The 14,229-nt window shown below is 37.5% G+C and overlaps 1 protein-coding gene across 2 annotated transcripts in view; it reads left to right on the top strand.

The window, feature by feature from the left end:
• Positions 1-14,229, top strand: part of LOC307121991 (uncharacterized protein) — a 142,810-nt gene that overhangs the window by 72,552 nt on the left and 56,029 nt on the right. For both annotated transcript variants that reach the window (XM_079809790.1, XM_079809791.1), the window contains exon 6: positions 8,350-8,472. In XM_079809790.1, coding sequence (XP_079665916.1) covers positions 8,350-8,472 — 123 coding nt within the window. The remainder of the gene's footprint in view (positions 1-8,349; positions 8,473-14,229) is intronic.

The following is a 14,229-nucleotide window of genomic DNA, read 5'->3' as shown; positions in this document are numbered from 1 at the left end:
TTCTATAGTATTTTATACCTGAATATACTGTATACCCACCTGCAAAGCTTAAAGCGTGTGTATTTCTTATCTCTCTTTATTCCATTGCATTTATTATTTTGTATTTATGTCTTTTTACTTGTTTTTTATGAAAATTAAATTTTAGATTGAAGAAAAGTAGATTTTTCTTTGTATATGCTGTCAATTATAGTTCTTTGAAAGAAAATCGGCCAAGAAAATTGCAATCGTGCATCTTGCAGTTTACAACAAAAACCATGTACTACAAGATGCTTATTAGAAAGATACGTTTCTAATGATAGGGTTGACATTTCAAGATCGATCCCTACTGACAAATATAAGAACAATACGTTAAGTGATCAAAAAGAGGAGACTTTTGCTTGTACATGAATTCACTTAAGGATAAAAATATTTTATATGGAATATAACTTTATATGGTAACAAGGTGGATGCATAAAGTGGAGGGACATCTTTTAAATCTTTGTTAACTCTTTCCCCGGCAAACACAGAATTTTCCGTGTTTCCACTGTTATACGCTAGGGGGGCACTATAACTCATCTTCTGAAAGAGTAAATCAAAACACATCTGAAAGTATCAAAACACATGCGATGAAGTTGCAGAAACAAGCGATATCATATGTAATCATCTGCATATGTAAAATAACTCGATCATCAACATTAAACAGCATATAAATCAAAACTGCCTAACGTTATTGAATGAAATGTCGACCCAGGACGAGCAACAGAATTGTGAAATTTTGGGGTGTTGATGGACTTCGATCGACTCCATCTGTGTTTTGATCATCGTTCTGAATCTGATCTGGATGTAATCTTTGACAAAAACATGATTTTCTCAGCTTTTTGCTCAAAATTTTGCTTTTTTATGAAACTTACCCAGTTGATATAGTTAAAATAAATGATCCACTACAATCTAAAAATTAGTGACCAAAATTCCCCTCTTCATATTTTAGTTTGGATATGCATATTATAAACATATTTATGACATGTTTTTTGCGTTTAATGGCTGTTTTAACGTTGTTCACATGGTTTTCCAATAACAATGGCCTCTTTGAGACTTGAGGCATGTAAACCTGAACAAGTTGCTGAAGAAAACAACTAAATAAACACCTGGAGCGGGAAAAACGGAGCTCTGACATCTGATCTGTCTGAGAGCGAGACTTCAGACCCTTTCATGTGTCCGTAAGGGCTGGGGTAAGACAGGCCGTCTTAGAGAGATATCTCGCAATGCCCATCGCGGCAGCAGTTTGTCTTCATCAATCATCTCGCTGTTTGTTGACCATAGCAACAGGATGTCACAGTTATTTTTATAGGTCTTGTTATTGGGGTCTGCCCTCTCACAGCAGGAATTTCCTCAGCACAAGGCATCATGGGATGTGGATCTGAGTGTGCTTGTGACGTATTTGACGTATCTGTTTTGGCTTGAGTTTCCAGCAATTATTACATCCCTTCTCATGCTCAAATAAGTAAGTCGTAGCATTTTGAGAATGTTAAAGGGTACGTAACACACATAGTTTCTGCCAGTCACATGTTAATCTTGAGTACTAGGCCTGGGTAAAAAATATAGATTTCTCGATTTTAATAGATTCTCCTTTTTACAAACTACCGAGAATCGCAAAAATAAATCCCAAGAATCGATTAGTCATCCTGTTTTCAGTTGATGAATGAACGGGACATTGTAGCTCTCCTCCCATTCAATAAATCGCAATATTCTTTGTGCTTTGTTACTTTTGATGAGATACAAAGTCTCAGATTTCAAATTACGTCCATTTTACTATGAAATTCAAAAACATAAATGCTGTTTTGGCGCTGTGGCGTGAGATCGCTCTGGCGCAGCTCAGCTCAAGAGAAGCGGGAGCGCGGAGCGCACGTGAACTCATCCGCTTTAATACCAGTTACAGCACGAAATAAACATGAATGAGCATCTGAAAGTGTGTTAAAAGATACAGGACAACTTACCGAAATCCATAACATGTCACATGTAAGCGCTCAATCAGTTTCAACCATGGAAAGACATCAGTAATGTCACATTTACCTCAGAAAAACCATATCCAGTGTCCATAAACTAATTAGTCAGCTAGAAAAAATAACTCTAAAGAGGAGAATGTTGCTAAATGTATGCACCATATTACATGTTCATTATAATTTTTAATGTTCTTCAATATTTAATGCATGTTTGAATAAATCTGGCAAGTTTTTATGACGGCCACCATTTAAATGTTTATATTTCATGTAACTTTATTATTATAAAAAAGTGTAATTTAGGTGTTTGTATACAAATCAGTTAATTTTTACCTTCAATATTATAGTGTCAAGTAGGGATGCAACAATACGGTTAGTCCACGGTTCAATACATACCTCGGTTTTTAACCACGGTTTTCGGTTCGGTTCTGTTCTGATGGCTTGTCACATACATTTTTTGTTATTCTATTCTTAGGCGACAGGAACAGCAAGAGGTTAAAGAAAAAAATACAATTTTTTTAATTGCAATACTCTTTCTTTATATTACTTAAAAGAATTGAAAAACCTTACTTAAACAAAACTTTACTTTAAAAAAACCCTTGTACACATTCCTAGTGTATTGGATAATATAAAATAAATATATATAAAGATTTACACTGGCAGCTCAGAGCAGTACAGTAGCATTTAAGTATGAAATTGAATGAATAAATGTAAAAATAAAACACTACATAGACTTCACTATAAAATATACACTGATTCCTAGCTACTGTATTAGTTTTTCAGTCAAGAGCAGTGAGTGATTTTCTCTTTGTCCTTTGTTGTTGTATTAACATTAAAGGGATATTTCACTCAAAAATGAAAATTCTGTCATCGAGAAATGAATACAGGTTTGGAACAATATTAGAGTGAGTAAATAATGACATCATTTTGGTGAACTGTCCATTTAAGGACCGCTTGTGCACTACTGCGCTGTCAATTTAAGACCTGCGTGCATCTAATATACAGACACGCATGCGATTTTACTTTCACTTTAGACATAACCGACTGTGTTTATGTAAACCTTGTGTGTATTTGACAGTATTAGCGCAGTAAGACGACTTTTTAGTCCTGTAATCACGTGTTTGACAGGCTTTTAGTGCGCGCACTCTGAAAAGCGCATGTTAAAACCGCACAGGAGAATGAGCCGGCAAGGCTCTAAAATGCATGCAAATAATGAACTTTGGTGATTGTGAATAACTATAGTGTTCCGTGAGTATAACTCTACCACTAACGTGTGATGTGAATGTATGTCGCGTTGTTCAGTTTTGGGATGGAGGCAAATTATAGAATTTGTAGAAAAAGTATTAATTAAACGCGAAACCGAAAAAAACGCAATTCACAAGCGCGTATTGAACCGTGAATGCCGTACCGAACGGTTCAATATTATATTGAGAATTGTGGCATCCCTAGTGTCAAGGTTAATGTAGCTTAGGCCAGGGGTTTTCAAACTGGGGTCCTCCAGAAGGTTCTAATGGGTCCCTAGAAAATTTCAGAGATTAAAAAGACAATGCAAAAATGGATAAAGTCTACCGAACAATCTAACTGTTTCATTTCTAAATGTTTCTCTCCAATCTTGCCATATACTTTCCAGTATTGGAATAGTAGCGCATTTGAATGAACGAGTCAATAGCTAACAACACAAAGACATTTGAAGCAGTTTTACTCACCGCCTGCTTCCAACACACGAGTCACGACGTGAACCTTAATCGCTGGGACCGCTCCATCTTTCAGCATTAGGCGAGCTACAAATCCGGAGTTGAACTGTACCTTGTTTATAAACCATTGTCGCCGAAATTCATAGAATAAACAAAAACACTTGCACAACTCCGTTGCTGCTCCGGAAAAACAAACTCCATCCACTGTCCCATTAATGCTGGGTTCTTTGGGAAGCTGAACAGGGTTGTCTTGCCCTGTCAACCAAAAACACACATCTTTGGTGACATTGTTGATTTCGTGAAGTCCTGTGACTGCAGCGCAGCCAGCTTCCCTAAAGCGTTTGCTCTCTTGCTCTAGTTGCGTGCGCGCCCTTCCAGGAGAAGAGCCCTTACGGCCCGTACAAGGACATTCCGCCCTATCTGACGTCAGATAGACCCATACACGAAAAATGCTTTCCGAAACTTATGAGAAACCGGAAGGAGTATTTTTGGCACAGAAATCCTCCTGTAACAGACTCAGGCCTGTTACTATGTTTACTCCTACTGGTGGTACTACTTCTACACACCACCAGAGGCACCAGGGTGCTTTAGGAGGTGGCATATACCCAGGTGGGTAGTAGAGTTAGCCCGATTTGTTGGACAGAGGAAGCATGGCTTACCTGCTGTGTGGCCACAAACTACTTTGAGTCCTGATTGGGAAACTTTGGTTTTAAGCTCAGTCAAAGTTCTCTCCCTAGTGGATCTCTTGGATCTTAAGCACAAAGGATCGTAAGGAATACCTGCACGTTTACCATCATCTACGTTTTCACCAACTGGTCTCTTGCGTCTGTGGACTATATGCTAAAAGATTTTTTTTCATCCTGAACACTGTTGGGTCCATCTTAGGCTGGCTTGTTTCCCACCAAAACTTGCAAAGACTGGTATTTATATCCAAGCCTGATACTTCTACAGTTGTTCTTTCTTGTATGGTCATTGTGTGTTTTGTTTTTCAGTATCCATTGTTGTATAATTAGTTTGGTTTGTTTATTTTTTTATTTTTTTGGTGTTTAGATAAAGTTGCAAGAACACATGTTTATTACCTGACTGTTTTGTGTGATTTATACCGGGTTATATTATGTCCATGAAGCAATAGTTTGTTGCTGGTTCCCTTCCCTAAAAATCAGACTTATAGCAGTCTTAAACTTAAAGTAGTTAAGGCAGTTATACTCCATCAAACGTCCAACTTTTTTTTTTTTTTTTTTACTTTGTCCATGTTTAGCATGGGAATCCAAGTCTTTAACAGTGTAAAAAGCTCAGTATGCATGAAACAGCATTTCACCCCCCTTTAATGCTGGGTTATTTGGGAAGCTGAACAAGGTTATCTTTCCCTCACAACCAGAAACACACTTCTTTAGTGACATTGATGATTTTGTGGTCTAAAAACATAATGCCAGGTCTGCCGGTAGCTTGAGTAACCCGAACAAAGCTAGTTGATGGGCCGCTCTTGCTCTAATTGATATGCGCACACGTTCATTTGGGAGAAGTGCCCATACAAGGAATTCCACCCTTTATGATGTCATACAGGGCCATAATAAAAAAAAAAAACTTTCCGAAACTTGTTCGAATCCTGAAGGAGTGTATTTGGCACAGAAATACTCCATCATATGTCCAACTCATTTTTTATGTTTTACCTTTTGACCATGTTTAACTGTGTAAATAAGTCCGAATGCATGAAATAGCATTAGACCCCCCCCCACACACACACACACACACACACACACACACACACTTTAAATAATCCTCTGATGCCCAGCAATGCTTTAGCGCACACCATTTGGATGTCACACTTTAGATTGTGTCGTATCTGTCTTTAATTAGCAGCTTGTGTTATCTGGCATTGCTAGCAAACAGATGAATGGAGCTCACGTCAGTGTTTTCTCGTCTGGAGACGCAGCTGAAGTTTAAGAGTCAAGGTCACGCAGACCCCTCGCCTTCATCTGTCAGCTCCTTTTGATCTGCAGGCGCTTTCCTCCGTCTTTCTGCACGCTCTGCCTTTAACACGGGGTCAGAGGTCACAGTGGGGCGAGGCCGCAGGATCCTAGCCTCTGCCAAAAATGTCCTTTTCTGTCTTTGTTTGTTTCTAATATAACCCCGTGAAGTATTCGTTTTTTTAGGGTTCGGATCTATATTCCTTTGGCTTTTATCGGATACATATGTCAATATCCACGCTCGGCCCCCCGCTCTAATCGGCAGCCCCTCAGTTGCCATGTTGAATTAATGTTTTGAGCAGAAATGCAATAATGTCAGGACCTTCACGGCGGGGGTTTCAATTTGTCATATCATAAACAGGTGCTAAACAGGAGGATTAGTGGTGTTGAGATCCACGGTCTTCCCTCAGATCCTGTTATCTGGGTATTGGATCCCTGACGCGTCGTGTCAGATTGAACAACGGGGCCCTTGTGCTGGCCACGGGCGTCAGCAGGGCCCCAGACTTGGTCACAGGTCATTGATCAGTGTGACAAGAAACTCTGTCTGGTTCTGTTTAGAGGGAGGCTGCCTGGAACCGACCTTAGATTAGAAATGAAGAGAGGTCAACACTAAGGAGCTGAAGGCAGTATTATAACTGACTTTCATAGAGCGGGAATGGACATTAAAAAGGAGAGTGTACTGCTTATTGCATATTGCAGACCGGCCTGGTCTCATTGTTAATACGTAGGTAAGTTAACTTTCGTTTATGCCTTTTTTAAGTCTTTTCATATGTTGTGCAGTTCGCAAATGCCTGTATTATGGAAGAATCTTTTTCGCGTCTTTTGCAATGGAATAAAGAGAAACATGAAATTAAGCTTTAAGCTTTGCAGGTGGGTATACAGTATATTCAGGTATAAAATACTATAGAAATTAAAGTAATCAAATGTATAAAAAAAATGGAGAGTCTTAATTGTAAAAATTAAATACAGATTAATGCTTACAATTTTTACAAAAGTTATTTAGTCAAGAGCAGAGAGTGATTTTCTTTGTCTTTTCTTCTTTGATTAACATGAGAGACATCAGCAGGAATATTAGGCTGCTGTCACTTTAAGAGTTTAACACTGATCCAATATACTGTTACACAACTAGGGCTGCCACTAACGACTATTTTTATATTGATTAATCTATCGACTAATTTATTGATTAATCGATTAATCTATCGACTAATTTATCACAATCATTTTCAACAATTTTACTTCAAAACATTTAATTTAACTTGCAACGTTGGCCTTCAGTAGTGTACTATAAAAAAAGTATAAATGTAAACAAGCCCGTGACAAAATGTAAAACTAAAAGAGTAAAAATGTAAAAAGGTACAAATTTGTAAACCAACATAACAAAAAAAGAGAATATGAGCAAATACTTTTTATATAGAATAGTGTTGTCATGATACCAAAATTATGACTTCGATACGATACCAGATTAAAATACCTCAATACCGATACTGAATGGATACCATGGCAAAAAACAGTACAATTAATTGAATAGTATGACAGAACTTATTATTCATTGTTTTATCATTGTTTTAGGGTTAAAAAAAACAAAAAACTCAATTGGCGGGCATGTTCCTGCCCTAGCGCAGAGCAGGGCAGTCCTAGGGCGCTTCACACAGAATTAGGTCCGGCCCTTTAAGAGCTGCACGGACCAAATTCATTGTATATTCATGATATTACACCTGAAATTATTACGCAGGAATGAGAGTATAGTTCCTAGCCATATCGGCCTAGAAAATTGCAAATTTTCCGTCGGTCTTAGTACACGATGTAACTACAGAAGAATCGATTTTTAAATAGGAAAAATATCGAAACTCTTTGGTAATTCAAATCCGAATGTTATAGTCATGGCCGAAGCAGCACAGAAAAATAAGAAAGCAAAGGTTTTGTCGGAGGAAAGCAAAAAGAGGAAACGAGAAAGTGATGGGATTAAAGGCAGGACGAGGATCAACATTGGCCAGCGTTTGCTCGTTGGCGTGAGCTGAAGGAGGAGGGGCTACATTCTTACAAGTAAATACATAAGACGTACAAAATCATATTTTAGGATACCTAACATGTCTGTGATATTTGTTTATTTGTCTTGCCTCAAGCTATAATGCAAATCGATTTTTCAAATTTGCAGATTCATCTATGGTAGCCTGATATTATAATATTGACGATATATGGTTATTTCCTACCACTCAAACATTGAATTGAAGTATCATATAGATTCCGTAAAACGGGAACCAATAGACTAGGCTACTATAATGACGCTGGCTTGTAAACGTGAGCATCGCGATCATTTGGCGCTTGAAAAAAAATAAAACCCATGAAATTATATTCATATGACATGCTGAAACATATGCCACTGTACCTGGGATGAAGACATTTCACACGCGACGCAAGCAGAACACGCATGTGAACTCCTGCAGTGTTCAGGGCTATCATGGTTTTCATGTCAACAAATGCACGTGCGAGGCATCCCCTGATGTAGAATGACAGAGTTTACGACAGTAGTAGAGGACAATACTGTTTCACAACTGTAGGGGGACCCCAAGAGCAAAACCTACCTTGTGCTGCTTTAACAGTAGTTAAAAACAAGTGGACTACATGTATTTTATACCAATTTGATCACTTTCTATAGGTGAACTCATTTTCTCTCCTCAGTCGTTATGTCTTGTTTGCATGTCTTGTGTGTAGTCACTGTTCCATCGGGTACAGATGGACCCCATTGAGAGGGAGTGGCTGCGGTGTGCGGCGCTGGGAAAGGCTACGACCCTGTACCTGCTTCTGCAACAGGACCCCACACTCGTCTCTAAAAAGGTGAGACCAATTGTTTCCATAATGTGCCTAAAAATGATGATTTAATATTCTGTGTACGGTGCCAGTACTACCATTTCCTGATGACCAGTCGTTTGTGCAGCAACTGGAGGGCAGCAGCGGTTGTGTTTCCTCTATTGTAAGGGTCAAGCTAATTAGGATGAGGATTACGTTACTGCACAGAACCAGAGAGTGTCTCTTTTGAAGATTTAGGGCAGGATGAAAAGACTCAGACAGGAACGGATTGTTGTTTGACCAGGAGCGTTTTGCTGCCTGATAGTGTTAGGGGAACAGAGCGGGTCTTCTTTAAAGGTGAAGAGAAAAGAAAAGAAAACACACTGACGACTTCCAGATATTGTTTGTCCCCTGGATGCAAGCACAGCCTGTATTGGCTTAACTTCAGAAGCCTTTGGCCCCAAGGCTGTGTATTCTGCCACTTACACACACTTCCGAAACAAGGGAGATGGCTGGACACAGAAAACGGAGAAGGGGGAAACGAAGGAAGGTGGTAGACTTGTGTCTGGTTGTAAATCATCACATATGTGCCTGGCAGCAGCAGCGGGTCGCGGCTCTACGGGAGGGAGGCTCAAAGCAGCAGCTCTTATTAAATTTCCATGAAGTTTAGTGAATTTACGCGGCGGAGAGGATGACAGGGAACGGCTGGCGCTGTAGATGCTTGCAGTGTTGCTGTAGAGCGACTGACAAGAACACTTACCACCTCCGTAGCTACTGCTAATGCTAATAGATTCTTATTTTACTCTGCTTTTACCAGATATTAATGGAGCATTCTCAGAAAACGGTGCTATTTGTGACCCCCCCAAAAAATCGTTTTACTTTAAAACATTTAAGAACTAGCTCTAAAGCGCTACATTATTTCAACAATGTTAGAATAGTTTATATACTTGAATTAATAATAGAGTCAATTCTATTAGTATCACTCAGTTTGCATGAATCACACAATTGAAAAAAAAAAAAAAAAAAAAAAAAAAAAAAAAAAAAAAAAAAAAATATATATATATATATATATATATATATATATATATATATATATATATATATATATATATATATATATATATATATATATATATATATATATATATATATATATATATATATATATATATATATATATATATATATATATATATATATATATATATATATATATAAAGTAATTAATAATATAATCAATTTCAAAAAAGTTATTCTCAACCCTGTTATTTTTAATTATATTTCTAATTACCACCTTAGGTAACAAATGTTTGTCATTTGCCATTTGTGTCAGAAAAGTCTAACTACTAAGTCTAGGGCCTGGTTTCACAGACAGGGCTTAGATTACTTTTTTTGAACATTATTCTTTAACATTGTCTTTCTAACATTTTTACTGTACATCTATGAAATGCACTTTCTGTAAAGCTGCTTTGAAACAATGTGTATTGTGAAAAGCGCTATACAAATAAATTTGAATTGAATTGAATTGAATTAAGCCAGGATCAGGTCGTAGTTCAATTATGGCATCTAAGTAGTTTTTATAAACATCCCTTAGAAAATAACATTACTGGTGTGCATCTGGTGAGACAAAACAATGGCGCTGCCATGTTTTATGATGTGCCCGTGTAAGTTGCTTTCAGTTAAACTGCTCAAACATGCATTTTAATCTATGACTAGGCTTAACTGTGAAACCGGGGGTAACTTTCCTAGCCCTAAGTCTAACTATCATAAACCTAAGTCTAACTGTCCTAACCCTAAGTCTAACTATCCTAAGCCTATGTCTCACTATCCTAACCCTAAGTTTTACTTTCCTAACCATAAGTCTAACTATCATAACCCTAAGTCTAACTATCATAACCCTAAGTCTAACTATCCTAACTGTAAGTCTAACTATCATAACCTTAAGTCTAACTATCATAACCCTAAGTTTTACTTTCCTAACCATAAATCTAACTATCCTAACCCTAACTTTCCTAACCATAAGTCTAACTTTCCTAACCCTAAGTCTAAATATCCTAACCCTAAGTCTAACTTTCCTAACCCTAAGTCTAACTATCCTATCCCTAAGTCTAACTATCCTAACCCTAAGTATAACTTCCCTAACCCTAAATGTAACTATCATAACCCTAAGTCTAACTATCCTAACCTAAGTCTAAGTCTTACTATCATAACCCGAAGTCTCACTTTCCTAACCCTAAGTCTAACTTTCCTAACCCCAAGTCTAACTTTCCTAACCCTAGGTCTAACTTTCCTAACCCTAAGTCTAACTATCATAACCCTAAATCTAACTATCCTAACCCTAAGTCTAACTATCCTAACCCTAAGTCTAACTTTCCTAACCCTAAGTCTAACTGTCATAACCCTAAGTGTAACTATCATAACCCTAAGTTTTACTTTCCTAACCATAAATCTAACTATCCTAACCCTAACTTTCCTAACCATAAGTCTCACTATCCTAACCCTAAGTTTTATTTTCCTAACCATAAGTTTAACTTTCCTAACTCTAAGTCTCACTTTCCTAACCCTAAGTCTAACTATCATAACCCTAAGTCTAACTTTCCTAACCCTAAGTCTAACTTTCCTAACCCTAAGTCTAACTATCATAACCCTAAGTCCAACTTTCCTAACCCTAAATCTAACTATCATAACCCTAAGTCTAACTTTCCTAACCTTAAGTCTAACTTTCCTAACCCTAAGTCTAACTTTCCTAACCCTAGGTCTAACTTTCCTAACCCTAAGTCTAACTATCATAACCCTAAGTCTAACTATCATAACCCTAAGTCTAACTGTCCTAACCCTAAGTCTAACTTTCCTAACCCTAGGTCTAACTTTCCTAACCCTAAGTCTAACTATCATAACCCTAAATCTAACTATCATAACCCTAAGTCTAACTATCCTAACCCTAAGTCTAACTTTCCTAACTCTAAGTCTAACTGTCATAACCCTAAGTGTAACTATCATAACCCTAAGTTTTACTTTCCTAAGCATAAATCTTACTATCCTAACCCTAACTTTCCTAACCATAAGTCTAACTTTCCTAACCCTAAGTCTAAATATCCTAACCCTAAGTCTAACTTTCCTAACCCTAAGTCTAACTATCCTAACCCTAAGTCTAACTTCCCTAACCCTAAGTCTAACTATCATAACCCTAAGTTTAACTATCCTAACTGTAAGTCTAACTTTCCTAACCCTAAGTCTTACTATCCTAACCCAAAGCCTCACTTTCCTAACATTAGTCTAACTTTCCTAATCCCAAGTCTAGCTCTCCTAACCCTATGTCTAACTATCATAACCCTAAGCCTAACTATCCTAACTGTAAGTTTCACTATCCTAAGTCTAACTATCCTAACCCTAAGTCTAACTATCATAACTCTCAGTCTCACTATCCTAACAGTAAGTCTAACTATTATAACCCTAAGCCTAACTATCCTAACTGTAAATTTCAGTATTCTAAGCCTAAGTCTAACTATCCTAACCCTAAAAAGTACTATATCATTTAAACTCTGTTACAATGTGTTTGGAAATGATATACTTATAATTTGAATAGATACATCTGTAGAGATTCATGGCCCACAAATGACATTGATTTCTGCAAATTAATCTTTTCATAAAAGCTGTTTTAAAATGGTTTTAAAAACATAGTTACTTTTCCCCAAGATATCAACAAAAATTCAAACAGTGTGTATTGTTCTTTTCACTAGCTTTGAAAGTCAAATGGATTTCACAATCTTTAGATGCATCTACCATTTCTCTTAGTTAGGGTGGATGTGGTCCAGCGGGATTCTGTTTCAGTTTACTGCAAGTTTGTGGACCTGCTTCCACCAGAGAGGACACTTTAAATCATGTGTCCACGAGCATGCTAGCGCTGATAACAGCAAAATGTTCTTTTGTGTAAGTGATGCTAACTTAGACAACAACAGGACATTTCCAAAGAGCACGCAAGGTTTTCTTCTGTACCCAACAATACATTTTTCAAACAAGGAACCGGTTCAAATGCATCTTCATTGTCTTTAAAGATAAGATGGGACATTCCCATCAGATCGGACTTCAGATGTGGCAGTCAAAGATGGACATTTTCAGTGGACCTTTTTGCTCATGCAGTCCCCCCAGGTCACCAGTAATGGCCAATGCTCTTAACCAGGATCTGATAAAAGAGATAGTGTTGATGGGATAGACAGCATCTTATGTGGCCATCACGATTGAGAGACAAAAACTCATAGGAAAGGTTAATCTCAGGCCCTTATCAATCAATTACATTTGGCTTTGTGGAATTAATGGCATGGCTAGAATTGCTTGGCAGAATTGAAAAGGGTTTGTGGGCTGAACTTGGCATTGGTGTCTCTAGGGGAAATGAAGCTCTTTGTGTTTGAAGCATCACAGCCAAACGGCTCAAACCCCTCTCATAGACGCAGATACAGAGCAAGATAACAGCTTTTCAAATTAATTAGTGCCTCCTCATTTCCAATCAAACGGTTACCTTGAGACCCTCGTGAATCTTTGCAGAAACGCAGACCCATTGAATTGCAATGTGTGACTTTGTGCGGGACACCCTTTGACCATGTTTGATTTATGCGTCCGTGATGTCTACAATCTCATTACATGCATTTCCTACTTGGTTTCACATCTGCAGGACTTTGTTACTGTAAGTACATGACTCTACCTATACCCCTTCATCCTGTATCCTTTGCTTCTGCTTCACGCCATTAGAAAGGAGTCTTACAAACCCAGTCATCCGTTTATCCCTCTTTCCATGTCATTTTTAGTTTTACTCTAATCTATCTGCATTCTGTTGTCCGTAATTATGCTCAAGAGTTGTTTCAGGAAGATCATCAATTGTTATGTGAGGTTGAAGTAAAAATAGAAAAACCTCCAAATGAACCATTTTCAGTAGTGCGACAGAACTTGTTTTCAAAAGCTCACGTGTGGTAACGTGACTAAATTGTATTGGGAATGCAGTTTTAAGGCCATGTGAATGCTTTAAGCCTAAAATTCCCACCCACATATGCTTACATATTTATCATTTTCAGGGATAGTTTACCCCAAAATGAAAATTTTGTCATTACTTACCCTCATGTTGTTCCAAACCTGTATGAAAAAAAGATATTTTAAAGAATGTTTGTAATCACAGAGTTAACGACACCCATTTACTAGTAGGAACAAAAATACTATGGGTAAAAGTCAATGGGTGCCGTCAACTGTGTGATTATAAACATTCTTTAAAATATCTTTTTTTGTTGTTCAGCAGAAGAAGGTTTGGAACAACACGGGGGTTAGTAATGACAACATAAAATTTTTAGGGTGAAATATCCCTTCAATTTCACTTGAGTAGTCAACCTGGGGTATGTTTCCCATAAAACAACGTAACTCGCTGTTTAACTGCTGTAGAACGATGCATCGTTGAAGAAATAAACTAGCTATTCACGACGTTGGTTAATGATGCCACGCAGGTGGTAGAGTAATAACTTATGATAATTCATAGGATAATTAATGATAGATTTTTTGCTATAATTTACGGACATGACATCAGAGGACTAATTCTCATTGTTCTCAGTTATTTTGCTTTATTTCCCGATTTAATCATAGGTTTGTTCTTACGCACATGCGCATTCTTCAAAAGCGCAGCTTTAAATCTCTTGACAAACTAAAACATGTAAATTACATTTGTACATAGACATTGTACTGAATGTCAGCTTGCTTATTTTGCTCAAGATAAGGATTTATTTAGCCCACGTCATGCAAACAAGAAACCGCTTCTAAACACAGGTC

This window comes from Gobio gobio, assembly GCF_949357685.1.
Source record: "Gobio gobio genome assembly, chromosome: 25".
Taxonomy (NCBI): domain Eukaryota; kingdom Metazoa; phylum Chordata; class Actinopteri; order Cypriniformes; family Gobionidae; genus Gobio; species Gobio gobio.
Note: the sequence above shows the minus strand (reverse complement) of the source record. Positions and strands in the feature narration are given on the sequence as shown.